The sequence below is a fragment of the Elephantulus edwardii genome, unplaced genomic scaffold (genome assembly GCF_000299155.1).
Source record: "Elephantulus edwardii isolate Elephantulus edwardi_28Jun2011 unplaced genomic scaffold, EleEdw1.0 scaffold00268, whole genome shotgun sequence".
NCBI classification, from domain to species: domain Eukaryota; kingdom Metazoa; phylum Chordata; class Mammalia; order Macroscelidea; family Macroscelididae; genus Elephantulus; species Elephantulus edwardii.
This window is the reverse complement of record NW_006400018.1, coordinates 858,253-882,575: the sequence shown is the minus strand read 5'-3', so window position 1 is coordinate 882,575 and position 24,323 is coordinate 858,253. Positions and strand designations below refer to the sequence as shown.

The window sequence follows — 24,323 nt, the reverse complement described above, 5'->3', positions numbered from 1 at the left end:
GCCTAACTTTTTAAGATATCAGGAGATTTGATTTTATGCTCTCCTTGTCTGAAAATTTGCAGACAAGTTAGGCTGTTGTACAGCAGTTCAAAGGTACATGGCTCAAATCCACCAGCTGCTCTGTGGGAGAAAGGTTGGCAGTCTCCTCCTTGCTATTTACAGCCTCTGAAAACTAGAGAGTCAGCTGTGGCTGATTTCTGATTGAGCGCCACAACAGCAGCAGCATTGCTTATCCGGTTCCCTAGTGCTCCTGCTCTTCTGTTTCCAGTTCAGTGGAGAGGGCTCCGCCATGTCTCTGGGGAGGTGCAGTCTCTGGATCCCTATTTCTTACTGATTTCTTTGAACACAGACGCCTGTCCTCCTAGTCAGTGACCTTTTGAGGAGGCAGTTAGATTTGGTGGTGGTTTGGCCTGATGTCTGGGGTCAGGCCTGCAGGATGGTACGAGTGACCTGTGCTGGGCAGGTGGGCTGGGCCCCCATAGTTGGCACTGCCTCTCCCTGGTGCAGAATGGCTGTTGCTATTGGCCCTGGTACTTCCGTTGCCTCTGTAGCTCTTCTGTGGACTTTGGTTTCAGCTTCCTCACAAAGGACAGAGACCTCTGCTCTGCAGCCACACGCACTCGTGGGCTTGACCCACTCACGGCCATTGGTGTAATAGGAGGGAAAGACCATTTGTCTAAGGGAATTATTGTTGATATTAAAATGGACCGGGAAGTGTGGGCTTGGGAGACAGCTCTGTGTGTGTGTGTGTGTGTGTGTGTGTGTGTGTGTGTAAAGGTGTTAGAAAACGTGTGTGGAGATGCAGAGGTGAGGGCAGTGGGTTGGTGTTTGGATCCTGCAGCTGTGAATGGGGAGGGGCTCCCCCTAGGTCCTGGCTGATTGGCGGTGTTGGCAGATGCGTGCTGCCCATGTGGCACGCTCCTCTGGAGAAGACCAGCCCTGAGCCCTTGTGACTCTTGTCCCTTGCCTTCTGCAGACAGAGCCACCATGGTGACGTCAGGCCCAGGGCCCGTCCACCTGCTGGAGCTGTGTGACCAGAAGCTCCTGGAGTTCTTCTGCAATGTGGACAACAAGGACATGGTGTGGCTGGAGGAAATCCAGGAGGAGGCGGAGCGCATGTTCACCAGGTGAGGGCAGCGGCCTGGGGCCATGGCAGTGGGCGGACAGCAGCTTGCCCCAGTGAGTGCTTGGCGAGAAGGGGAAGCAGAGGCTGAGCCCTTCATGGGCGGGAGCCCTCCTTGGGGCAGGACAGGCGCTTCTGACAGTGGTGGGCAAGGAGCCCCTGGTGGCCAGGGAAGGAAGCACAAGTGCTTGGGTTCTCACCTACCTGCCTCTCCCACCCCTTCCTCTTTGCCCAGCCCCTTCCTGTAGACTCCCTGCTGCCTGCTCCTACACTCTGTGACCCTGCCCTCCCCCCCCCCCCAGGGCAGGCTAAGGTGGACCTGGGGTGGGTAGATGCAGGTGGGAAGAGAGGGCAGTGAGGGGATCCAGGCTAGCCTCCCCCCAGACTTCCTTTCCTTACTTCTTGCCAGCAGTACTCCTGGCCTCCCTGCTTTTCTGAGTCTCTCCTTGGACCCCTTTCCCTCTTTGGATTTCCTTCACACCCCCTGCCCAGCCCCTCTAGATCCTAACTTTTCTGTGTCAGGGCCTTGCCTTGCAGTGGGCTGGGCCTTGGACAGTAGACTGAGGGGTGGGCAGAGACTGGCCTGTAAGCCTTTACTCCTGCATGTCTGCAGGGGGCTTGGGCGGTAGACTTGTATGGGGAACAAGAGGGCCTCTGGGAGCTCGTCAAGAACCAGTCACCCCAGCTTGGCTGCCTCTGTCAGGAATTGGGGATTGGAGGGGCTGTGCCCCTGGCTGGCAGTTGCCAGGCAGCCACCAGCATCTTCCTTGTACTGAACAGAGAATTCAGCAAAGAGCCCGAGTTGATGCCCAAAACGCCATCTCAGAAGAACCGACGGAAGAAGAGACGGATTTCTTCTGTGCAGGATGAAAACAGAGACCCAGTTCGGAAGAGGTAGGAGGAGCTGGACCCCACCACTAACGGGTTAGGAGGGTCTGCGAGGCTTTACGGAGTGGGTTTTGCTTCCTTGGGTGTTAAGTGGAGCCTGCCACCCGGAGCCCCTTGCAGGAGCGGGGGTGGTGGAGGGTCAGACGGACCAACTGCAGCATGGATGGGAGGTGTGTTGGTGTGGCGCGGGTTTAATCTGGGCCTTGGAGGTGGGAAGGATTCACAGAGGAAGGAGAAGGCATCTTCTCTGTGGGGTGAGGGTGACCACAGTGGGCCAGGCAGGTTTGTGCCCAAACTCTTGCTGCTGCGGGTTTCCTGGGCTCTGATTGGAGTGGCTGTGGGTGGCAGAGACCTGCGACCCAGCTCTGTCCCTATGCCCAGGGCTGATTTCCACCTCTCTGAGCTTTACTTTCTTCTAGACTAGTCTCACGGCCTGCCTGTTCCTCAGAGCCCTCTTGGAACATTGAGCGTGTGTATAGTCTCCAGGGGATCTCAGTCTCTGCGAGCTGTCCTAGGGACAGTCCTTTCATGTGTGTGACTCTGAGGCTCAGTCCTGAGTAGCATGGTATCATGTGGCAGAACCTGGACCAAACCCAGGTCGTTAGCCTCTGGGCCCCGGCAGCTGAGCTGGCAACTTGTGGGGAGACTGGTATGTGTCTGAGCTCCGTTTTGGAGTGCCTCAGCCCTGCTGGGAGCCCTGTGGTACAGTGGTCAAGTGTTCAAACCCACAGTGGCTAGAGGGGGAGAAAAAGCCCCCTGTCTAGCTGTTGCCGTAAAGATTACAGCCTACGAAACCTCCAGCCACCCGGGGGGTGCCCGCCTCAGCCCCTGCTCTGCCACCTCCGGCAGGTTGTCCCACAGGAAGAGTCGAAGCAGCCAGCGGCACTCTCACCGGCTCCGTAGCAAGGACAAGGTGGACACGCGGGCCACCTTGGTGGGCGAGAACGGCTCTGTGCTGCGGCGGGTGACCCGGGCTGCTGCCGCTGCGACAGCCACCATGACATCGGCAGTGCCCTCGCCTGCCCCCGAGTCCCCCACGACGCTGACCGGGAAGCCCAAGAATGTCCCAGCCCAGTGCCAGCTGGTGCCCATGGTGCAGATCGATACCAGCGAGCGCCTCAGTGCAGAGAAGCGTCTCAGCCAGCTCAAGTTGGCCCAAATTTCCGCCCTGAGTGCCGCCTCCGTGGGCGCCCAGACCTCCGATGAGGAGTCCACACCCAAGAAGTCAGACGCTGGGAGACTTGACTCTGTGGCTGTGAGCTCCCTGATGACCACCCCGCAGGGCCCGGGGGCCAGCACAGGGCGCACCGCATCCAAGCTCAGGATCGCACGGGCCTCCCCCTCGCCCCCACGCGACACCCCTTCCTCCACGGGCTCCCCATGGCAGGAGCGGGTGCTGGCACCCATCCAGCTGAATAACTTCTCAGCAGCGGGCTCCCACACCAAACGGCCCCCGGTGCGGCGCAGCCTGATCGCCCCGGGTGACCAGACCTCACTGGCCGAGAAGTACTCTCTGATCACCAGTCAGGAGCAGCCCATCCGCAGGTCCAGCCGAAGGATCGCAAACAAGGCTACCAAAGAGCCGGCCGCCTCTGGCCGCATCATCTGTGAGTCTGGGGCCTGGGCGGTCAGTGGATGGGTGGGCAGGTGGACGGGTGGCTGGCGGGCTGTACTGCTCCACTCAGCCAGAAGGTTCTGGGGGTCATGAAACAAGGAGCTGCCTAGTCGAAGGTTCTGTAGCGACAGCCGCATTCCCTCTCTCTGCTGTCCTGTACGGGGGCCATGGCCACGTGTGCCTCTCAGGTCCTTAAAGTGTGGCTAATGTGATGGAACAGTTGGAATTTCACGTTCACTAAGTTGTAATTCACATTTAAATAGCCACAGGTAACTGGAAGCAATGCCTCTGGAAGGAAACTGTGGACTTGGATAAATGTCGATAGTTATAGAAAGGCTTCAGGCCTTCTTTCATAGGGTCACTATGAGTTATGCTTGACTCGAAGGCAATCAACAACAGGAGGTATTGGGTTGACGGGGCAATCTAGTCCAGTACTTTTGTTTCACAGATAAGAAACAGGTCCAGGAGGGTTTTCCACTGTGGTCTTGGGCCCCAGGGCCAGCATGTTCCTCCCTCCACCCCCTCCTGCCAAGCCTCCCTTACACCCACACTTGTGGGCTACCAGCAAAGCTGTGTTTAGTCTGGAGATACGGAGGTGAAGAGACGCGAGTTCTCATCAGAGCCGCTCTGTGTAGGGAGGCTGGTGATAAGATGTCTGATAAAAGGCAGAGAGGGAAGAATCAAGATGGCTCTGGTCCCATTTCTCTCTGACGCCCTGGGCAGCTTCAGAATTGGCTCGACGTGCCTCAGTTTCTATGACAGCCTCATTCATTTCTAAGGACCCTCGTGAGACTACTTTGTTCATCCACATGGCCTCCTTAGACAGTACCTGGTCCTGAGTAGGACTCAGTAATATTAGCTGCTCTTAACCATCAACACGTCCCAGCAGGAGTGGATGTCAGGAGTCATGAGGAGAGATAGCAGCCAGAGAGACTGGGGAAGAGGTGGAGTCTGAGCTGGAGGGTTTGTGAGCATGCCTGGGGAAATATGTGAGGAAGTAAAACTGCAGAGGGAACAGCCTGTGCACAGACCCAGAGGAATGGATCCACAAGTATTGGGGTGTCTGGCGCCCCTAGGGAGGACATGACCCAGTGGTAGTTCTTGGAAGGCCCTGGTACTGAGAAGTGGGAAGAGGAGGGAAGTCAAGAGGGGTGGGGTGGGTAGGCTGCTGTCAGGGTCTAAGTGGAGGGATGCAAAACTTGGAAGAGAATCTGCCAGCAAAGAGCAGGTTAGTGGCCCCTGCCCTGACGAAGCCAGTGTGGAGTCGTCTCTTGGGCTGAGGAAGCCGCTGGCTGGGCCATTATCCTCTGCACAGTGGCCAGCTGCTCAGAGGGGACCGGTGGGTAAAGCAGTGGGGAGGCATCTGGTGCTCGGGTAGGTGTGTGGGCGCTGGAATAGTTAGGCAGGGGAGATGGGAGATTGTGACAGGGTTTCCAGGACTCTGCTTGCAGGCCAGTCTTTTCCTTGGGTCTCCCACAGCCGCCTTCCTGTCCACCAGAGGGGCACTGAGACCCAACTGGCTTGTGAGGAACCAGGCATATACGTTCTGGAGAAGTCTCTATGCTGTTGGAACTGTATGGTCTCATGGGCATCTTCCTACCCTGACAATTAGGTGCCCTCTTGCCCCATGGCCAGACTCGAGATGGTGGGAGCCACGGCTTCCGGCCATACCCTCCAGCCAGTCCCTTGCGTCTGCCATCCTTACCTGGTGCACAGTTGCTTTCCACCCAGAGGCCCCAGCTGCAGGGTTCTCCATGGCTGTTCTCATTTGCTGCTCTAGCTTCCTGCTTCCTGTCCATCCTACCTCTTCCTTAGCCCCTTGGGTGTCCCTGGCCTTACCCTGGCTGCCTCCCAGCCTCACCTCTGGTCAGCTGTCCTGAGGCCCAGGATGCTTGAGCCCAGTGGCTGCCTTTTAGTTCTCAGACGGGAGTTCTCTTTCCTGCCTCTTGGCCCACCCAGCTCATCAGTCTCGATGCTTGCTTGGTTTAAAAATGACTAGGGGGCCTCTTAACAGCTTTTGATTATGAAAGTTTTTATCTATTGATGTTTACTGTAGTAGAAACAAAAGCAGATAGTTTTAAAGCATTCATTAATTGATTTTAAAATCAAAAGAACTAGATCATGGTATGTTACCTATTGTCCTTGTGATGATTGTCTGTTGGGTTCCTGATTGTCAGTCTTTACAGGAGGAAATTGTCTTATCATTTTCACTTGGAATGGCCAAAGGATTTGAACTACTACTGACCTTGCAGTTCACAGCCCATGAAGTGACACACTAGGCCAGCAGGGATCATAAGAATTTTTCATGGAAAAAGAACTTCCAGCCAAAAAGGACCAGTGAGGACACTGACAGTCCCATGTTCTATTTTTTTTTTTTTGTCTCTTTAAAGTGTGGCTTAAAAGAAGGTAGCTGTTTTTCTTATATTCAATCTGTTATATTATGTTGTTGGAGTTAAAGTGTATGAAGGAGATCTGGCTTGAGCAGTGTTTAAAGTGCTTGGCTGTAAAGTGCTTGGCTGTGAACCACAAGGTCTGCAGTTCAAACCCTGGGAGAATAGTGAGGCAATCCACCAAGATTCACAGCCTTGGCAGTCCTAAGGGGCCACTGTGCTCTGTTCTGTCCGAGCTCAGTAAAATCTGACCTCACACAGATACGGAACTAGAAAAGGGAAGACAATTTAGTATCTTTTTCAGATAAATTGTTTGTATTCTTTGCTGTTATATGCAACCCACGGGAGCTCTGGTGACAGAGGCCACAGGGAGTTAACGCTGCCGACTCAAAGTTGACTGACCTCTGGTGGTTTGAATGGACCATTAGCTCTGGTAGAAAGATGGACAGTCTCCCCCCTGTGATTTACAGCCTCCGCACCCCAACTGGAGAGTCAGTTATGAACCAGCTTCCACTTGATGGCAGTGAATATCCAACCCACCAGTGAGGGTTTCTTAGAAGTTCATTGTCATCTAAGAGCAGATTCGGGTCCACAGTGGTCAACACCGTGCTCTAGGTGGTCTTACAGCCCTGTGATGCTGTGACCTCACGCATTGCTCCCTTGGGAAAGCAGGCAGATTGTCCAAATGTCAGCATACTTCAACACACGGAATCCAGGAAAACAGACATTCATTTCCTGATCTCACCGGGGAAAGCTTTTTGATACTTAAAAGCTCATGATGGTGGGTTCATGTTTAAGCCTGAATGCACAATTCTTATGTTCTGATAGGCAACAAATTCCGTTTGGGTTTTTATTTATTTGTTATTGAGTTTTGAATAACAAGCTCACTTCATTTGTTTCTAAGTAAATTGTCTACCCTGTCACAAAGACCAAATAACTTACTATATCAGCCATATTTTCCACCTAAAAGTCTCTCTCATTGCTGTGAAGTCAGAACTAACTTAGAGCTGGCCTCCGTTGGATTTCTGTGGCTGTAAATCGCCCATCCTGCTCCTGCAGGGAGAGTGTGGACTTGGGCCACCAGCGGCACCTTTGACTGAGCAATGCAGCTCCCTGCAGACCAGGTGACCCGGGCGGCCAGTTCAGCTGGTAACTCAGTCACGGGAACCGCATTTTGCATGCTTGCTGCTTTGTCAAGCAGAATGTTATGAATACGTAAGCTCACGTTTAGGTTTAGTAAAATTGATACTGTTTCTTCCTTCATCAGGCCCACTCTTAATGAGGCTGGACTTTTTTTATGGCAGGTGTGACATTCGGTACCATTTGGTGCCATGCTTTGTGTAACGGTGTCCACAGCTCTATCTGCCTTTCTCTGCACCATCGATACAAACATCAGCAACGTGAAAGGGCAGTAGTGCTCTAGACAAATGGTGTAAATAGTGATGACCTTGGATCTTGGATGCTCCAGGGTCCCGAGAAGGCACTTTGGAGACCACTGCTCTGATGTCCTGCTCCATCCGACTCTTTTTTTGTCTGTAGATGCCTTAGTTTTCGGATCTGATCCCCAGACCAGTCTGGGCTCCCCATTCTAGGCTTTCAAACCGCTTTCAAACCCCTCTACTGTTTCTCTGTCACCATACATGTACAGTGCTGTCTGTAGGATTGCTTGATGATTGGTACCCCGACTGGGTACTGGCCCCATCCGTTGTCTCACCATGGTGTCCCCTTGGCCTGGCCCAGGGCCCAGGGGTAAAGTGTCACTAAGTCCCTGTTCAGTAAGTTGTTTTGTGCCTGGCCATCTCCTGGGAGTAGTTGAGTCAGTCAGGCACTGTCTGTCTTCCTAAGATGCTTCCAGCCCCGTGAAGACGTTAGAGGGAAGTAGCAATGGAGATTCATTATTCCACTAAGCTTAAAACTGGGATCTGAGGGACCTGTGAGGCTGTGCACTCAGGGTAGCGAGCAGGACCTCTGCTTCAGCAAGGAGGGGGCTACATGGCTTTGGAAGAGACGCTAGAGCCTCCTGGAGCCTGGGCTGTGCTGAGGGGCCCTGGGGCTGCTCCGGTTGATTTCTCATGGCGTCCTTTGTTCTCTTGTTCCCCCTCAGGTCACAGTTACCTGGAGAGGCTCCTGAATGTGGAGGTTCCCCAGAAAGTCATGTGAGTTTAGTTCTGGGGCTCAGTGATCCGGGATTCAGAGCCTGAGCAGTGATCCCCTGGTTTTGTCTCTGGCTTCTGTACTGCTTGGGGCCTCTGGGGTCTGGCTTAGGTCTCTGTGGACCTCCTGGGTCCCTGTCCCACAGACTATGTAGCAGCTTCCTGTGGGGAAGAGTTGGGGCTCCCTGGGCAGTTCCCACAATACCTCCCACTCTTCTTTCAGCCCTGAGCAGAGGGAGCCCAGCAAAGAGACGGAGCCTGTGCTTGCCATGGAGCTGGAGGTAAGGAGGGCCCGTGGGGAGGAGGGCTGGAGAGAAGTGGTGGGATACTGGTCTTTCAAGCTTATGTCTGAAACCACACCCACTGTAGGCCTTGAGGCCCGGGTGGAGACCCTAGATAGAGCTTGATTTTGCCCACAGGTCTCCAAGAACGAAGAGAGGACCATGGTGCCCCAGGATGCCACCAAGGTTGCCGTGAGCACATCCGATTCACAGTCTGCAACTAGTAGCCAGGACTCACCGTCCAGAGGGCAGCGTGGTGAGCCTTCCCCACCTGCCATGTGCAGAGAGACGCCCATGAGGGACATGTGGCCTCAGCCTAGACTGTTCTCTGGGCCTAAGGAAGCCCAGGTTCTGGGTCTGCAGACGAATGTTGCTGGGGCTGCATCAGTTGCCTCTGAGTTAGGTTTTGCCACCTCCCTCTTGGCCGGAGCAGCCGCCGAGTGCTGTGCGCGTGTTGCCGGCTGGTGGGCACAGGACTCCGGGGGTGGGGACCTGAGCTGGGCCTTTTCCTATCACCTTGCCTGTTGGGGGCCTCCAGCCTGGCCTCTACTTCTTTGTCTGCCTTCACACTTTTGACCCTTGAAGGTCTGCCCCTCCAAAGAGAGCAGTGGGAAGCTGGGCAGGCAAGCCTCAGGCTCTGGGTTCCTGTCTGGGCCCCTCCTGACTTCCAGGCTCTGGGGTGTCCTGAAGTCCAACTCTGGAAAGAGTCTGGCAGCTTCCAGGTCTCCCCTGCGATTGTCCCGACTTTATGATGGGGACAGGGACAATGGCCAGCCAGCCACACAGCTCCCAGGTTTTACTGCCAGAACCCTTTATAGTGATGAAAGATAAGGGCTCAGGGGAGCAATTTTTCCAGGGCCTGCTCCTTCTTAGCAGTGAGACAAATCAGTTACCCCCGAGCTGGCCCTCAGCAAGGCCCCCTCCCCTTCTGTCATGAGCACCGTCTGAAGGCGACAGAAGCCTGCCTCAGAGACAGCCTGCTGGCACCTTCCACACACAGCTGGTGGAGTGTGGCCTCAAGTTTCCCTGACTGGAAGGGACACAGGGACCAGGCCTGGGGTGGGGGGGGGGGGGCTGTACTGCCTGCAGGTGCCATGGGGGCTCTGCCCGCAGGGTCCTCGGGGCCCGTCGGTGCTGAGGCTGGTGCATTTCCCGCTGGCTTTCCTGGGTTCTTCTGGGAGAAGAGCCTCACCGCCCAGGACCACTGCTGAGGTTCCCTTCTTAGCCTGTCCCCCACCCTCGCCCACGGCCGTGCTCCCTGACGCTCCCTGAACTTGCTGTCTTCACACAGAGGCCAAGACTGACCAGATAGATCGGACCGTGGAGCCACCTCAGAGTGCCAGGTTTGCATCGGGGAAGGGGTGTGTGGGCAGAGCTCCCCACTACCTTAGCTGGTGTGTGGCCTAAACTCTGGATAAAAAAGTAGGGGCTGAGGGAGCTAGATATGAGCTGGCCTGGGAGTGGGGGTCCTTCTGCCCAGATGACTTGAGGCTGGCCCACCAAGGACATCCCACCTCTGGAGTCCTTTGGTCCGGCCACAGTTGTTCCCTGGTGACCTTGTGTGGGGTGTGGCCAGGGCTGCAGAAGTCTTGTGGCCTTGACACTGTCCCACCCTCGCTCTGTAGGAGGAAGCGCAGCTACAAGCAGGCGGTGAACGAGCTGGGTGACGAGCAAAACCTGGACGATGAGCAGCTGCAGCCCCCCATGAGCAAGACCCCCTCCCCGCCCTGCCCGCCTAACAAGGCGAGTCTCCCTGGGGGACCCCGGCCCAGCCTTCGGGCCTGACCTCGTCCTTGGGGCCTGACTCTGACCACAGAGTCCTCACCCCTTCCCAGTCCTCAGGCCTGACCCCTCTGGGGAATCAGAGCCTAACCCTGACCCACAGAGACCTGGTCCCGATCTGTCCTGGCCCTCACCCCTTCCCAGTCCTTTGTGCCTGATCCTGACCCATCAAAGCCCGGTCCCCATCTACCCTGGTCCTTACCCCTTCCCGGTTCTCAGGCCTGACCCCTTCCCAGTCCTTTAGGGCCTGATCCTGACCCACTGAGGCCTGGTCCCAATCTTTCCTGGTCCTCACCCTTTCCCAGTCCTTTGTGCCTGACCCTGACCCACTGAGACCTGTTCCTGGTCTATCCTGGTCCTCACCCCCTCCCAGTCCTTGGGCCTGACCCCTTCCCAGTCCTTTGGGGCCTGATCCTGACCCACTGAGGCCTGATCCCGATCTCTCCTGGTCCTCACCTCCTCCCGGTTCTCGAGCCTGACCTCTTCCCAGTCCTGTGGGACCTGACCCTTCACAATGGAGCCTGACCCCCTCCCTGTCCTCGGCCTGACCCGTCCCTTCCGCAGGTGGTGCGCCCCTTGCGGACCTTCCTGCACACCGTGCAGAGGAACCAGATGCTCATGACCCCGACGTCCACGTCACGCAGCAGCATCATGAAGTCCTTCATCAAGCGAAACACTCCCCTGCGTGTGGACCCCAAGGTGAGGCGTGCTGGGAGCCGGGTGGCTCACTCGAACGCTCTGGTCTGCCCGCAGGATGGCTGGGAGTAGCTTGGGTCTGGAGAGGCAGGCGTAGCCTGGGACTGTTCAAGAGCCAGCTTGAGCCTTTGTGGCCACGGGCTTGGTGACAACTGGGGGTGTTGTCCTGACCTGCCGTGGGTGGCAGCCCAGCGTTCCCCTGGCCTGAGCAATGCAGAACTGACCTAGCAGGCCGTTAGCACTGCCCCACTGCCCCCCGTTCCCACACACGGGGTGTGTGTGTGGTTGAGGTGCAGCACACACATGGGCGTGCTCACTCTGGGGCGTGAGGGCTGGATAAGGTGTGAGGCCGTGTGGTGCCACTTGGAGTGCCCTGCAGGCCTGTGGCCGCTTCCCAGGGTGTGCCCCAGCCCGGCATTAACTGTTGGTTTTTTCCTTGTCTCCCCACAGTGCAGCTTTGTCGTAAGTAAAACCTTTCTGTCGTAACGTAGCTCCCCTAACACTCACCGCGTAGCTTCTGTAGCAACACTAACATGTGGGTGGAGGTCCTGAGAGGAGCCGTGGAGAGCAGGAGAGACCCCGGGAGGCTGGTGGGTACCCGGCCCCTCCTCCTCACAGCCTGCCCTCTTTGACCTTGACCCTGCTTCCATGGGCTTGGTCCCAGAGCCCCCCTGAGGCAAGAGAGAGCTGCACGTCACCGGGGTCCCCGCTGGAAGTGTTCCTTACAGCCACCCCCAAATAACCTGCTTCCCTCTGTGTCGGTGGGAGTGGGAAGAGAACAGATGAACTGTTTCTGATCCCCAGAGCCACCCAGCTGCATTAGTTCACAAACCTGAGCAGCCCTGCCTTGAAGAGGCTGAGTGATGGAGGATGAGGGAGGGCTGGGTTTGAACCCTGCTTGCAGGTTCCAGTGGCTCTTGGGTCTGGCTGCTCTAACCGTCGGTGGCTTCTGGGGACCAGCCCCCTGTTCTCTTCTCAGATCCTCAGAGCCACAGGGAGCTGGGGTCCACACAGCCCGCACTCCTGCCTTCCTGGGCTGTTCGCTGAGGCTGCCCTTTCACCCCTTCAGCTGCCACAGACGCTCTGAAGGGACCCGTGCCTGGCTACACAGGCACAGCCTCCAGCCAGGGCCGAACAGCTCTGTCTTGGGGCTGAGTCTTGCCCTTGCCTTGTTCGGGATTGTTTATACGTTTTCTCCTGTATTGTGACTCTGAGTCTTAACGTCTTGCAGAGAATTGAGTGGTGCTCTAGACGTTGCATACTTTCCAACTGTCTAAAGGCTCCGAATCTGAGTCTCACCACTTACCACTTACCTTAGCTCCACACAGGGCCTCGGGTGCCATCTCCACACCCCGTGTGCCACCAACCTGCTGTTGAATACATTTCAACTTGTTACGACCCTTCAGAACATAGTGGAACGGCCTCACGGGCTTTCCAAGCCTTCAGAGTGTCACAGACACAGGCGGCTGCCTCTGGCTTCTGTGGGGGTGCTGGGTGGGCCCAAACCACTGACGTTTTGGTTAACAGCAGAGTGCTCTAACCACGGCGCCACCAGGGCCCTTCCCTGTAGGCTACAGTTGTCTCCTGTTTTGTATTTACATACACTGACTCCACCATCTGAGGGGGGTAGAAGTTTTGTTTTCAACTCTCAGACATGTCAAAGATCTCGAGAGAAAAAGTGTGCCTCAGCTCGCTGCCTTCTGCTCTGCTTGTCCCCTGCTGTCTTTGCCCTCCTCTGTCTGGGAACATGCTTTAGTGATTTCCTCAGAACAGATTGCTGGCAGTGAACCTGCTCGTTTTCCCTTCATCAGATAGTCTGTTTTGCTGTCCTTTCTGAAGGGCGTTTGTGGGTTGACAGTTCTTTGCTCTGAGCCTCTCCATCACTCCCTCTGGAGAGGCCCTGGCTGTGCCCTCTGACTCACCTCCTCTGGGGTGCGGTTCAGTCTTTGCAGTGACGGTTGGACCTGCCGTGGGTGTGCTGCAGCCAAGCCTTAGGTTCGGTCCTTCAAGGCTTTGTTATGATGTTATTGTTATTAAGTGCTGTCGAGTTGACTATGACTCGTAACGACCCTATGAACAACAGATCTGAAGCCTGTCCTATCCCGTGCCGTCCTCACATCTTTGACACATGAGCTCATTGCTGTAGTCACCCTGTCAGTCCATCTAGATGGAGAGCTCCCTCTCTGCTGTCCCTCCACGTTTCCAAGCATGACATCCCTCTCCGAGGAGTAACCTGTCCTGGCAACATGTCTAAAGTATGCGAGACGAAGCTTCACCATCTGTGCCTCCAAGGACACTCTGCCCCCTTTCCAAGACACACCTGTTCTTTGGCGTTCACATGGGAGAGTCAGCACTCTTCTCTTAAGACCACATGTCACAAGGCATCAATTCTGCCATCCTTAATCATTGTCCAGCTCTCATGGTTAGGGTCAGTTCAGGGTGTGTATAGTTTAGAGGTGCCCTGGTTATCCATGAGGAGCCCTGTTGGTGTAGTTGTTAAGTTTTTGGCTACAAACCGGAGGGTTGGTGGTTCCGGTCCCTCAGCTGCTTCGTGGTGTGGAGAGGTGTGGTGGCCGACTCCTGTGAAGTCCACAGGTGTGGGAGCCCCACGGGGCCTATTCTTTGTCCTGTGGGGTCGTTGTGAGTTGGAGCTGACTTGATCGCAGAGGGTTTTGGTTTTTGGAAGCCAATGACAATGAAGAAAAATCATGGGCCAGGAAACATGAATAAGGAATTGACAGGAGGGCAGTGGATTTGAGTTTAGTTATTTAACAAGCAGAATTGATCCTATCATAGTGTTGAAGGCCGGGCCCCTGAGTGCGGGACACTGGCTCCGGGGAAGGCCCATCTCTCGGTCAGCTCCGGAGGAAGCTGCTTGTCACCGTACCGTGTCTCGTCCCCGTCTCTGCTTCACCTGTTTCTCTTCCGTTTTAAATTTCTTTTAATACCTTCAGAGAGACTGACTCAAGGCAGACCCTACTCTGACAGTGTCTCATTACTATGACAAAGAAAACCCACTTCCGCAGTGGGGTTATAACGTCAGGGTTTAGTGAGAAGACAACTTATTGTTTGGGAAGTCACAATTCAGTTCATATAAAGTTCCTTGGTGGCATAGCACATACCAGGTCAGGATGCTGGGTGAAAAGGTTGCTGCTCTGCAGAAGGATGGGCAGTGTCCTGTAAAGAGTTGTGGCCCTGGGAACGTGCCGGAGGGTTGCTCTGAGCTGAGCGGGACTGAATGGCAGAGCGTGTGGGTCTTGGTTTAATTCAGTCCTAGCAGCGGTAAGCCAGGAGCTCATAAACAAGCTCCTGGTGTCGTTTTCCCAGACTCTCCAGTGCTTTGGGGTTCTCTGGGCCTTCCTGTCCCACATCCAGGGACTGTAGCGACCCACACTTGGCTGTGTGCGTCTGTGCCTGTGTTCAGGGACGAGGTGGAGGGAGCTAGAGAAAGAACCGGGCAGCTCCTAGCTTCAACTCCTGCTGGTCCCTCTGATCTCCGCTGTTGTAGGGCTGCTCGTGGGCTGGAGAAAAGCAGGAGGCAAGCGCTGCACTGGAGTTTCTGTCCTCTGGTAGTTCTCCTCTGCTCCTTGAGCTGGGACCTGAGGGCATTTCCTGCACTCCTCTGCCCGCCCAGGCTCCAGGCTGCGTTGAGTGGTCTTCCCCAGCTGCCCGCCGCTGTTTGCTGTGCATTCTGGACAGGCGTCCACACCACCTTTAGTGGGAGAGACAGTGTGGAGCGTCTCCACCATCCCAACGGAAAGCCGAGCCTCTTCTCTCACTTTAAGAGGACCCCGTTCCTTTGGGGCCTGATTTCTAGCGGGGAGTGCACCCCTCTAGAGGCTAGGGGAGATGAGCAGGGTCTGGGGGGAGCTAGGTAGACTGGTGGGGGAGAAGTGCCACCTTGAACTCACCTCTCCTGGTCATTCAGGTGTAAGGGACTCGTCTCATCCTTGGCTAGGGTGGCCCTGGAGCCCCTGCCCATCCCTGCTGGTTGCCCGTGCTGTGGTTATACCGCAGGGGCCTCTCTGGGCCTGCTCACGAGGCTGGTCCCACCACCAAGCTGCAGTACAACCAACTGGAGCTTGAACAGAGTTGTGATTGTCATGCAGCTGTAGTACCAAATGTGAAGAATAAAAGGGGTAATACCACCCCCAAATCTCACCATTCTGTGCTACCTCGCTTAGCATTTGGCTAGATTTTATATTCTTCCAGCAGTTAAGGTTGATAATCGCTCTCTCACCAAGTTTTAATTGATCCACCAGCCAGTTTTCAGAGGCTGTAAAATTGCTTGGGAGAAGATAACCCATCTTTCTTCTTCGAAGCAGCTGGTGGATTCGAACTGCCACTTTGGGGTTGGCAGCAGAACTCTCTCCTGACTAGGCCACCAAAGCCCCCTAAAAGTTGGTGCAGACAGGAGAATTTGTGTACACACACACACACACGTTATGAGGCGTCATACGAGCAACACTGGCTGCTTCGCGATAGAAGGATTGGCATTCGCTTCTGTGCGATTTTTAACCTCTGAAAACCCGCCGGCGGGTCAGCTAGCAGTTTTGCCCCAGTGGTAATGAGGAGTGACAGTACTTTTCAGAGCTGAGAGTGCCTCGCACCGTAACCAGCCCTTCAGAGCTGTGTTTCCCAATCTCATTCTCATTTCAATGCCTGCTTTTCCACCATGGCCCCTGATTTTGCTGCTGCCTGTGGCTTGGCAGGACTCGTGTCGTCGGGAGGATAAGCCGGAGCCCCAGGACTTGGGGGGGTAGAGGCAGAGATGGAGGGCCGGACGGGGAAGTGGGGGAGGCGACGCTGCTGATTCTAAGCAGATGAGAATGAGAAGTCACTGCTGCCGTCCTGGCTGGGTCCCCTGGGGCTCCACTGGCAGAGCTTTGGGTTGAGGGGCTGTCCCGAGCTGGCCACCTCACCGGCCCTGGCCTCCCCAGGAGAAGGAGCGGCAACGCCTGGAGAACCTGCGGAAGAAGGAGGAGGCGGAACAGCTCCGCAGGCAGAGGGTGGAGGAGGACAAGCGGCGGCGGCTGGAGGAGTTGAAGCTGTAAGTGGCCCGCAGCCCTGCTCGCTGGCCCGTCCCGTCCCAGCCCCGGCCTCAGTGGGGCAGCCGTGACGGCCCTGTGCCCGCAGGAAACGTGAGGAGCGCCTCCGCAAAGTGCTGCAGGCCCGGGAGCGGGTGGAGCAGATGAAAGAGGAGAAGAAGAAGCAGATCGAGCAGAAGTTTGCCCAAATCGACGAGAAGACCGAGAAGGTGCGCGCCTGGGGCGGGTGGGTGGCTGGCCTTGGGGAGGGTGCCCCCAGAGGGGAGCCGAGCGGCTGGGATCCAGTGGCCTGAAGGCTGGATGCCCCCTTCCATCCTCCCTGGTCCGGGGAGTGAAGGCCGGGGCTCGCTGTTCCCAGCAGCCTTCTGCGAGTGGGCCCGCCGACACCGGGGCAAGGCCCACTCCAGAGCCCGCTGCCGGCTCTGTGGGTTTGCATGGAGGCCTGGCCATGCCACTGTGGACGCATGCGGCCGACTTGAGTGAGCAGGGCCACTCACTGGGCACCTGGGCCGGGCCTCCGCAGGCTAAGGAGGAGCGGCTGGCAGAGGAGAAGGCCAAGAAGAAGGCGGCCGCCAAGAAAATGGAGGAGATGGAGGCACGCAGGAAGCAGGAGGAGGAGGCACGGAGGCTCCGGTGGCTCCAGCAGGTGAGAGCACAAGTGGGCAGAGGGCTGGACGTCAGGAGAAGGGCCACAGGGCAGGGGTGAAGGTGGGGCCGCAGGGAGCACATTGCGGGGTTCCCTCCCTGCCTTGCGAGACTCAGTAAATGGGATGGAGATTGTGACAGTGGTGGAGACCTGCCTGCTGTTTTCTGTACAGGTGGCACTTGGAAGGCTAAGTGCCTGAACACTGACGCCTGACTGTCCCGAGTTCCAGCCTCAGCTCTGCTGTTGGTTAGCTGTGTGACTTTGGGCAGGTTACTTGACTTGACTGTGTTCCTGTCACTTCAGGTAACACCAGGGTATTCAGTTACCTGGTGCTGCCGTAACAGAGTCTGCAAGTGACTTTAACCAACCACAGAATCCCACTGCCATCCAGTCATTCAGACTTGCTAGTGACTCTGGGCTGCGTTTTGATCTCAAGGGAAGTGAACGGCCTCATCTTACTTCTGAGGAGGGGCCACTAGCTGGTGGTTTGAACCACCGGTGTTTTGGTTAGCTGTCCAGCGTTTTCCCCGCTATGCTGCCAGGACCCCTTTGGCTTTTGTTGTTTGGTGCTGTTGTGTCGATTACGACTCAGCAGCCCCGTGCACAGTGTCTGAACCTTGTCCTATCCTGTGCCATCCTCACAATCTCTGATGTGCCCAAGTTCATTGCTACAGTTACTGTGTCTCTCCATCTTGTTGAGGGTGTTTCTTTCCTTTTCTGGTCATCCACCTCTCTGGTATATCTTTTTCCAAGGACTGGCCTCTCCTGCCAACATGCCCAAAGATTGTGAGATGAAGTTTCACCGTCCTTGCCTCGAAGGAGCACTCTGGTTGAACTTCCTCTGAGACAGACTTCCTTGTTCTTTTGACATCAGGACCTGTGTTACTTAAGGGCTAACACCCATAGGGAGTGTTTCCGTTGTGCCAGGCACTGTTATAAGTGGGTTATGTGTATGACCTCTGTAACTCCATGAGGTGTAAGCAGTGCTGTGGTCTCTGTTCTGTAGGTGAGCACACAGGTTAGAGGTCCAGGGCTCGTAACTGCTTAATGAAAAGGGTTGTCACAAGGTGCTTTGAAACTGGTTGTGAAGTTTCTGGCCAGGTGCAGCCTGGTGTTCTGTGACCTGTCAGCCCTGCGGGTGACAAGGATGCTGGCTGACACAAGAAGGGCGTCAGGCCCTCCGAGCCTCTTGTCAGCTTTCCCACTAGCCCTCTTCCTGGCCGGTCTGGTCAAAGGGCCTGACCTTGCTCTCTGGTTAAAATTCTCAGGAGGAGGAGGAGCGACGGCACCAAGAACTACTTCAGAAAAAGAAGGAGGAAGAACAGGAGCGCCTGCGAAAGGCGGCTGAGGCCAAGAGGCTGGCGGAGCAGCGTGAACAGGAGCGGAGGGAGCAGGAGAGGCAGCTGGCCGAGCAGAAGCGCCGGGAGCTGGAGCGCAAGAAGGAGGTGGAGCGACTCCAGGCTGAGAGGTGAGGGCCGGTCATGCTTACTCTGGACTCCTGTGTGTGTGGGCCTAACAGTCTCTTAGATGACGCCCCAGCTCTCACCTTTTAGTTTCTGTGTGCACGTGTGAGAGAGCGAGCGTGCGATGAGTGGTTGCCCAGGTGCCTCACCCACCATCACTTGGCAGTTTCCACCACAGGGACCACCACGGTGCCTGGGGCTCTGGGGACACGGCAGTGAGTTGGCATTTTGTCTTGCTTCTGCTTCCAACTGCCTGTGCCAGCCCCTTCGGTTCATTTTCTCCTTGCCTGATTCAAGGGTGGCCGGGACGAACCTGTGTTGTAATCAGGACACTGCTGTGCTTGGAAGCTGGAGGGCCCTGTGTGTGTTGGACGCCTCACAGGAAGTGTGGCATCCTTGGCCACAGCTCGTGGCAGTGGCACCCAGCTTGTCTCTCTCTCAACTGCCCTCCAGTCTCAGACTGTCTTCTCTTGGGAACGCTGGACCAGGTGACCCCTGGCTCTCCAGAGAGTCAGATGCTGTGTGCTCTGCAGTGGACAGGAAGGCTGCCATCGGTGGGACAGGCGCAACCGGGGTCCACCCTGTGTCTGTTGTGCTGGCCCTGGGGTGCAAAGGCAGTGAGATACAGTTGCTGTTGGTTGGCAGATCTGTGGGATCCTGTGTTAGTAAATAGTCCTGGTGGCACCAGTGGTTAAGGGATCAGTGGCCACCCAACCTCTAGGGTTGATGGTTCTAATCCACCAGCCAGTGCACAAAAGAAAGTTGTAGCAGCCCCTTCCCTGAAGCCTCAGAGACTGTGGAGGATTTTACTTGAGTTTGGGGTTTTTGGTGCCTGTTAGCGTAGCCGTTGTTGTTGTTGTTGTTGTTGTGTGCCATTGAGATGGAACCCATAGCTCATCCTCCAGCGGGTTTTCGGAGGCAGTAAGTGGCCCGGGAGGAGCTTGCCCATCCTTCCACAGAGCTGCTGGTGGACTCAAACTACAGGCCTTTGGGATTGCAGTGCAGCTTCTTCCCAGTAGGCTAGTAGAGTTTCCTTAGTGTAATTGAGCATATGTATAAGTCAGATGGTCCTGCACCGGTTGTACAGACACCGACATCTAGACCCCAGCCTTCCTCTCCCGCTTCCACCTTCTGGGGAGACCAGGAATCTGGGCAAGACACTTGACTCAGACCTTATCTGAAGGGTGACTGGCCCATTGGAGTGGTGGAGGGGGGCGGGTTACAGCCGAGGGCCCTGCAGGGCTGCAGTTGACCCCCAGGGCTGTGTTGGGTCGACTGTCACAAAGATGTCCCTAGTCCTGTGGCTGAGTCTGAGTGAAGCACGTGACCGTCAGGGAGGCAGGGTGAGCCGCAGCTAGTGTGTCTGGAATCGAATGATGTGCTGTGTGGGTGTGAAGCGGCCCAGCCACCTGTCGGGCTCTAAGCTCTGCCCTTTTCCTCGCATACCCCTCTCCTGAAAGGCCCTTACGGGCTCAGAACCGTCAGCTGTTTCGGAGGAGGGAACCAATTCAGAGGATGACTGAGCTATTCAGGGCCACAAGCTAGGGAGCTGTGGAGGTGACTCCGAGACCCGGGAGCAGCCAGTGTCTGCCCTGCGGGTGGGGGGGGGCACCTGTGTGGTCCTGGGGACTTAACCACGGCATCTCATTTACATCTCGAGATGACCCATTCTACAGAAGAGAAAACTGAGGCCCAAGAGACCTGAGCTTTGGGGAACAATGGGTCCCAGACTTTGAGGGTGTTGACTCCCATTCCCTGGCCCTTGGAGTGTGCACTTCAGGCAAAGGTGCAGCCGTGGGCTCTGCCCCAGTGTGTGAGGACCACTATCATCTCCCCGTGAGGTGGGTCCTGGCTTCTTGCCCTGGCAGACTCTCACTTGGTCCTCAGGGAGGCTCATGAGAAGGAGAAGGCACTGCGGCTTCAGAGGGAGCTGGAGGAGAAGAAGCTCAAGGTCAGGGCTGGGATGTGGCGCCCCGTGGGAGAGCAGGGAGGCCTGGGCTGGTGACTCGTACAGAGGCTGCCTTGCTGCCATGCTGTGTGTGGGAGGGCTTACCTCGCTGCCATGCTGTGGGGGGGGAGGACCTGCCTCGCTGCCGTGCTGTGTGGGAGGGCTTACCTCGCTGCCATGCTGTGTGGGAGGGCTTACCTCGCTGCTATGCTGTGTGGGGGAGGACCTGCCTCGCTGCCATGCTGTGGGGGGGAGGACCTGCCTCGCTGCCGTGCTGTGTGGGAGGGCTTACCTCGCTGCCATGCTGTGGGGGGGAGGACCTGCCTCGCTGCCATGCTGTGGGGGGGAGGACCTGCCTCGCTGCCGTGCTGTGTGGGAGGGCTTACCTCGCTGCCATGCTGTGAGGGGGAGGACCTGCCTCGCTGCCATGCTGTGGGGGGGAGGACCTGCCTCGCTGCCACACTGGACGAGGGGCTGGAGTAGGGGAGCGGAGGGTACCATGGCTTCCTAACACCTTGACTGGTGGATGGGTCCCAGGAAGAACAGCAGCGCCTGGCTGAGCAGTGGCTGCAGGAGGAGCAGGAGAAGAAAACCAAGGAGGCGGAGGCGGAGGCGGAGGCGGCCAGCAAAGGGCCAAACGTGACCATGGACGTGGAGGTGAGGCGGGGCCTCCAGGCAGAGTGGGCCCTGCAGGAATCATGCTCTTCCCTGTAGCCGGGTTCCTGGCCAATCTGGGACCTGAGGAAAGGGATGGGTTCAGTAGGCCTCGCGGATTTTATGCTTTTTGAGGTATATATTCTTTGTGGTTCCAGAAGTACAATTTGTTGTAAAAAAGAAACTAAACTGTATGTTATTGTGCTGTACTGTCAAGTTGGATCTGACCCATAGCTGTCCCTTCGCGGGTTTTCAGAGGCAGTTAATCGCACAGGAGGAGACTATCCATCCTTCTCCCACAACTAAACTATATAGTGGGAGCATAAAATTTTTTAAAAAGTACTCTCAGAAATAAACGATTCCACTTCATGTATCTATATATATAAAATATTTAGAATCATTTTGCAGATACACTTGCTCACATGCGTATTGTGTGTGTGTATATAAGACTTGTATTTTTTTTAATTAATTTTAATGAAAGTTTACAGAGACTTATGGATCCCAGTCATTGATTGTTGCACACATGCGTAGTTTTAAAACCTGCAGCGTACGCGAGCACATGGCTCCTTGGTCCCCGTCTCCTGTTACCACTTCACTTACTGTGTTGTTAGGTGTGCTGTCACCGTGACTCATAGCGACCCTGTGAAAACAGACCTGAGCCCCACCTTATCCTGCGCCACCCTCACCAGCCACGTTACAGTCACTATGTCGGTCCATCTTGCTGAGGTCCTTCGCTGCCCCTCCACCTTTCCAGGCTTGCTGTTGACTCCCAAGGACTAGGCCCTGTGTCAGCGCTGGAAGCCTCTTTTTACTGGTTGTGTGGGTTTCCTTATTAGTGAAGCCCTGGTAGCATAGTGGTTAAGTGCACAGCTGCCAACTGAAAGGTCAGTGGATTGAACCCACGCAGCGGCCCTGCAGGACAGCCCCTGCTGATGTGTGCTCCCGTAAAGATTTACCACCTTAGAAAGGCTGCAGGTCGTTCTCATAGAGCTCGATGGCGACAGGCTTGCTCTTGGGGCTTTGGGGTGGTCCTCCTTAGTTGGGATGTGTCGGGATTTCCTCAGCCAGCCCCTCTGGCTGAGCTGATCATTGCACTTTCATAGCGCACATTATTTCAGAAGGAGACAGATCTCTCTTGGAAGACCTGCAACCAGAGTTGCTTCCTAGAGACAAAGCATTAGCCTTTGGGCATGTTATCCGATGGGACCGGGCCCTGTGCTTGGGAAGGTCCAGGGTCAGTGAAGGAGAGGCGGACGCTTAACGGGATGGTTCAACAATGAGTGCAGCAGTGGGCTCGACCACCGCGGAGACTGAGGCTGGCGCAGGCGTGGGCAGGTGGTTCTGTCAGTGCGTCACTCAGAGTCAGAGTCAACCGGCTGGTGCCCAGCAACAGTTCTTGAGCATCTTGGCGGTTCCTGGTTGACTGCTGTTACAGGCAGAATGTATGAGGAAGTGTTTTCACTGCAGCGTAGTTTACAGTATTAGCCATGTTCCTCCCTGGTGGTTGTTTACATCACGGATCAGTGCCCCGTGTGATATCCTGGAGTCCCGGTGCGGACAGAGGTGCATCGGTCCACACTGGCCTGGCGGGATGCTGTGGGATCCTGGAACGGGAAAAGGAAGAGAGTAGTGGTGGTGGTGGTGGAGAGGTGTTCGACTTACTAATATTTAAAAGCTGGTCCTGGAAGTTTTAATTTTTCCTGTGAAGCAAGAATGGGGATGAGACCCTGGCACCCCCTGTTCCTTGCTCTGTCCCCCTGGGGCTCAAGGAGCTTACCACCATGCCGTTCTCTTCCAGTCTCCAGTTTGTACCTCTTATCAAATGACTCCACAAGGGCGCAGGACGCCCCCCCAGATCAACCCGGACGACTATGGCTTGGACCTGAACAGCGATGACTCCACAGATGACGAGTCCCACCCTCGGAAGCCCATCCCTGCTTGGGCCCGCGGTAAGCGGCCACAGAGCTCCCGGGAGGCTTGGTCCCCACCTGTGCCCTGTAGAGCACTGGACACTGCAGTAGCCAAAAGGTTACCTCCTGACAAGATACCTCCAGCCTCTGGGCGTGTGCCCCGGGGGCTCACGGGAAGGCCACATCTGCAGTGTTGGTCCTATTTGTTCAGACATAAATCACGGCTGACCTGGAGTTAGGCCTCGTGCCGAATATTATAGCTTGGGCTGTGTGCTCCCTTCTGAGAATCCCACCCAGGCGGTTAATAAGACAGGGATCCAGTTAAGCAGCCAGGGTTTAATCAGGGCGTTAAGATGTTTAGACTAAGAGCTGGGCCTTGGGGTTCCAGCCGAGTGAGGGAGGCCGGAGAGGAGGGAGCAGGGTTTGCCCTAGTGTTGAGTGGCTCAGTGTTGAAAACACCGTGTGACCAATGTGACTGCTGCCTCAGGGCTGAGAGCAAGGCCTGCTGGGAGCGAACAGCCAGTCAGCACACAGCAGCCTCACTTCCCACAGTGAAGGGCCAGAAAACCCGCAGGGGGTCAGCTCTGACGGAGACCGCCTGCCACCCCCTGTGTCGAGGATTCTGCTCGGCCTCCCTCACTGCTTGCGGACATCATCAGAGAAGGGGCAGTGGGCAGGGGTCCACGCAGCCCCTGAAGAACATCATGGCCGATTGTAGACAGCTGAGAAGGTGGTGACGCTAACCCCCAGGAGGGCAGGTGTGCTAGTACAGGACTGTCTGTGAAAGCCGGAACCTTTGTAAGGCAGAAGCCTATCAGGGAAGTAAAAAAAAACAAACCATTTTCTATCAAAATGAGTGATGGACAGATGGTAAGACTGCGTCCTGTCCAAAACGAAAGACTTGTGAGACCAGAACTCCCTTCGGATTTCAGCTAGTGCAGGTTTCCAGCTTTTGCAGCTTCCTGGCTCTCCCAGGTTTCCTATGAAAGCACTTGGAAGAGTGTCTGGTACAGAGCCAGGGCCGGGTGCCCCCCTCCCTCCCCCTGACACTCCAGGTCCTTGTCACCTTGATGGGCACTGCACCTCGCCTGGCTTCAGTCTGGCTGGGGAGAAAAGACCCTCCTTCTTGGTCTTGGGTCTGGGCCCTGGCCCACATAAGTCCCTGAGGACCTGTGTGTAGGTTAAGCCAGCAATGAGAATATGAAATCGCAGCATCACCAGGGCTTGGTGGTGTGGAGGCAGGAGGAGGGCTCCATGTGTCCACAGGCAGCAGAGGGTGATGGCCCCGTGGGCAAGGTAGTGACCCGCTTTCCTGTGTCCTCTAGGCACCCAGCTCAGCCGCGCCGTCATCTACCAGTACTACAACCCCCCGAACCTTCTGGAGCTCTTTGGGGCCAGTATCAATCTCACAATGGACTTGGAGGACGTCTTCAAGAAGAGCAAGCCTCGCTACCACAAACGCACCAGCTCTGCCTTGTGGAACTCGCCGCCCCTGCAGGGCCCCAGGGTCCCTGGCAGCCTGGCCTACAACTTGAAGAAGTGCTGAGCCGGGCCCACAAGCCTCTACAGGCAGCCTTGTCCCGTCTGGGTCTCGTGTCCGACTCTGCTGGTCTGGTACCCTTCTACCTGGTGTTACTGAGGGTCAGGTCAGGTGTGAACAAATGCCTTCTGTGCCAGGTGTTTCTGTCACAGGTGGAAGGTGACCCAAGGCCTGTTTGGAGGCTAG

General features: G+C 56.0%; 1 protein-coding gene across 1 annotated transcript; it reads left to right on the top strand.

Moving 5' to 3' along the window:
- The first annotated feature begins 987 nt into the window (after window positions 1-987).
- Window positions 988-24,143, top strand: INCENP (inner centromere protein antigens 135/155kDa). The gene is made up of 18 exons (XM_006899874.1): window positions 988-1,127; window positions 1,904-2,017; window positions 2,861-3,618; window positions 8,121-8,172; window positions 8,393-8,450; window positions 8,589-8,706; window positions 9,742-9,793; window positions 10,076-10,193; window positions 10,797-10,931; window positions 11,379-11,390; window positions 15,869-15,978; window positions 16,065-16,185; window positions 16,500-16,622; window positions 17,891-18,090; window positions 19,973-20,036; window positions 20,571-20,690; window positions 22,486-22,636; window positions 23,923-24,143. The coding sequence occupies exons 1-18, from the start codon at window positions 988-990 to the stop codon at window positions 24,141-24,143; spliced, it is 2,667 nt and encodes an 888-aa protein (XP_006899936.1).
- The last annotated feature ends 180 nt before the right edge of the window (window positions 24,144-24,323 follow it).

What these genes read in the sequence shown, in the direction of transcription:
- INCENP (XM_006899874.1), top strand. Translation starts at nt 988, where the DNA reads ATGGTGACGTCAGGCCCAGGGCCCGTCCACCTGCTGGAGCTGTGTGAC. An exon ending in AGAGACCCAGTTCGGAAGAG is followed by an intron (nt 2,018 to 2,860) that starts GTAGGAGGAGCT and finishes CACCTCCGGCAG; the next exon opens with GTTGTCCCACAGGAAGAGTC. An exon ending in TCGACGAGAAGACCGAGAAG is followed by an intron (nt 16,186 to 16,499) that starts GTGCGCGCCTGG and finishes GGGCCTCCGCAG; the next exon opens with GCTAAGGAGGAGCGGCTGGC.